Genomic DNA, 2,500 nt, shown 5'->3' with positions numbered 1-2,500 from the left:
GGGATTGTCCACTACTTTAGGCAGTTCCAAGATTCTGATGGAGCAATAATTGATCCGTACGAACACAAAGAAATTCAGTAGGTTTATTTGGAGTAAAGTCCAAAGTCACGTGAGTCACGTGAGTCACGTGATTTACAGGTACTCAACTCCATGCTACGCCAATGCAGCAGCTACACTGATTGTCACAGGATACACTAACGACACGAGTCTCCTTGCCAGTGCATCAAAGGCTCTTACGAAAGCCTTTAGTGAGCTTGCAGACAACACTTGTGCTCAGCAGACATGCAACTTCTACACAATGCCATGCATGTTTGCATACATGTCACTTAAAGATAAAGTGGACAAACAAACGGTTACCAAATGGGAGCAACTAGCAGTACAGATGAATCCTGATAAGATATACCATGGAGGACAAAATAACTGGGGAGTCGTGGCACTGGCAGGAGAGGTTAGTGAGTCATCTTTAGTTGATCATTTGCAACAAACAATAATTAACACCCTTGCAATCATGTCACGTGATTTCCTATCACGTGATTGCTCAAAATGAGGTGTCAGCTTATTGTTTTTCTTTGTATTTATTTTACATCTTTACATGCTCTCCCTCCGTTTACATTGCAACCAGTTGTTGACAAGGCTAAGGATGCAATATCAAAGGCATTGCCTGTCAAGCCAACAGGCCTCAACAAGACGACCTACTTGGATACAATGGCTGGGATTGTCCACTACTTTAGGCAGTTCCAAGATTCTGATGGAGCAATAATTGATCCGTACGAACACAGAGAAATTCAGTAGGTTTATTTGGAGTAAAGTCCAAAGTCACGTGAGTCACGTGAGTCACGTGATTTACAGGTACTCAACTCCATGCTATGCCGATGCAGCAGCTACACTGATTGTCACAGGATACACTAACGACACCAGTCTCCTTGCCAGTGCATCAAAGGCTCTTACGAAAGCCTTTACTGACCTGGTAGCAGGCACTTGTGCTCAGGGGCACTGCAACTTCTACACAATGCCATGCATGTTTGCATACATGTCACTTAAAGATAAAGTGGACAAACAAACGGTTACCAAATGGGAGCAACTAGCAGCACAGATGAATCCTGATAAGATATACCATGGAGGACAAAATAACTGGGGAGTCGTGGCACTGGCAGGAGAGGTTAGTGAGTCATCTAAATGGTCATGATGGTCGATCACAAGAACATCGAGTCATATGTTTGTATGACAATTCACTACAAACTAATTAATTAATTTAATTAATTTAATTTAATTTAATTAATTAATTAAAATTAATTAATTGGTTAATTAATTAAATTGTAGCTAATCAATAACAAATAATTTATTACTTAAACAGCAGACAAACAAGTTTCTATTTATCAATCCAGTAACACTCGTGATCAAGTACAAATACCACACCACATCATGTAACATGGCTATAATACCATAAGGGACTGCATTAATTTGTGAGGGTGACCTTTTAGAAAAATGCCAAAAGTCTCACAAGTCTACAACTTTAGCAGCTGGCCTCCCACTATTTTTTGAGTCTCAGTGATGTCACAGCTGTGTGTGACTATTTGAGGTGTGTGTGTGTGTGTGTGTGTGTGTGTGTGTGTGTGTGTGTGTGTGTGTGTGTGTGTTTGTGTGTGTGTGTGTGTGTGTGTGTGCGTGTGTGTGTGTGCGTGTGTGTGTGTGCGTGTGTGTGTGCAGCCATATCGCAGACACTCAGTGTTTCACATGTTTTCTAGTATCTTCGTTACAAACTGGGACTTAGCAACTCAACAGAATGGCTAGAAAACGAGCTGAAGGCACAAGTCAATGCTGAACATTTCACAGCAAATGGTGAGCTTGCAACTGCGTCATTAAGAACGTCAACATTTCTGTTCTTTGTCTGTTGATCAATCAGGTCAGTATCAGGATAGAACAGGCTATGGAGGACACTTGAATCCGATGCCTTATGATCACTTTCCAAGAAAATATTTGGCGGTGATGATGCAGTGGGGATACAACATGTCATATGCATCTGACTTGCAGGTAATGATCGAGCCTTGGAAATGTTTTGAATGTTGAGAAAATTGAGAAGTAGAGAGACAGACAGATGGACAGACAAACAGACAGATGGACAGACAGACAGACAAATAGACAAAAGACAGACATACAAATTGACGGACACACAGACAGACAAATAGACAGACAAAATAGACAAATACACAGACAGACAGACAGACAGACAGACAGACAGACAGACAGACAGACAGACAGACAGACAAATAGACAGACAGACCCAACAGACAGACACAAAGACAAACAGACAAATAGAATTTAAAGATTTGATTGATAAGCATGAACGTATGCTGCAAGTTTTCACAAACTTGTTCTGCACACATGTAGACTCTGCTGGATCGTGCTGCTTGGGTGTCGCTACTAATGCAGTCACCTTGGGGAGAGCTGCCAACAGGGTACGCTACAGATGTGGAAAAAGCATTTAAAAGTGTATAAAGTA

At 41.3% G+C, this 2,500-nt stretch overlaps 1 protein-coding gene across 1 annotated transcript in view; it reads left to right on the top strand.

Moving 5' to 3' along the window:
* Positions 1–533: 533 nt before the first annotated feature.
* The window catches only part of LOC134193777 (uncharacterized), an 8,557-nt gene continuing 6,590 nt past the window's right edge, over positions 534–2,500 (top strand). The window contains exons 1-5 of the mRNA XM_062662611.1: positions 534–788; positions 850–1,159; positions 1,746–1,839; positions 1,904–2,031; positions 2,389–2,456. Of these exons, the coding sequence (XP_062518595.1) occupies positions 544–788; positions 850–1,159; positions 1,746–1,839; positions 1,904–2,031; positions 2,389–2,456 (845 nt within the window). The 5' untranslated portion in view covers positions 534–543. The remainder of the gene's footprint in view (positions 789–849; positions 1,160–1,745; positions 1,840–1,903; positions 2,032–2,388; positions 2,457–2,500) is intronic.

The sequence above is a fragment of the Corticium candelabrum genome, chromosome 18, assembly GCF_963422355.1.
Source record: "Corticium candelabrum chromosome 18, ooCorCand1.1, whole genome shotgun sequence".
NCBI lineage: Eukaryota > Metazoa > Porifera > Homoscleromorpha > Homosclerophorida > Plakinidae > Corticium > Corticium candelabrum.
This window is presented reverse-complemented; position numbering and strand designations above follow the sequence as displayed.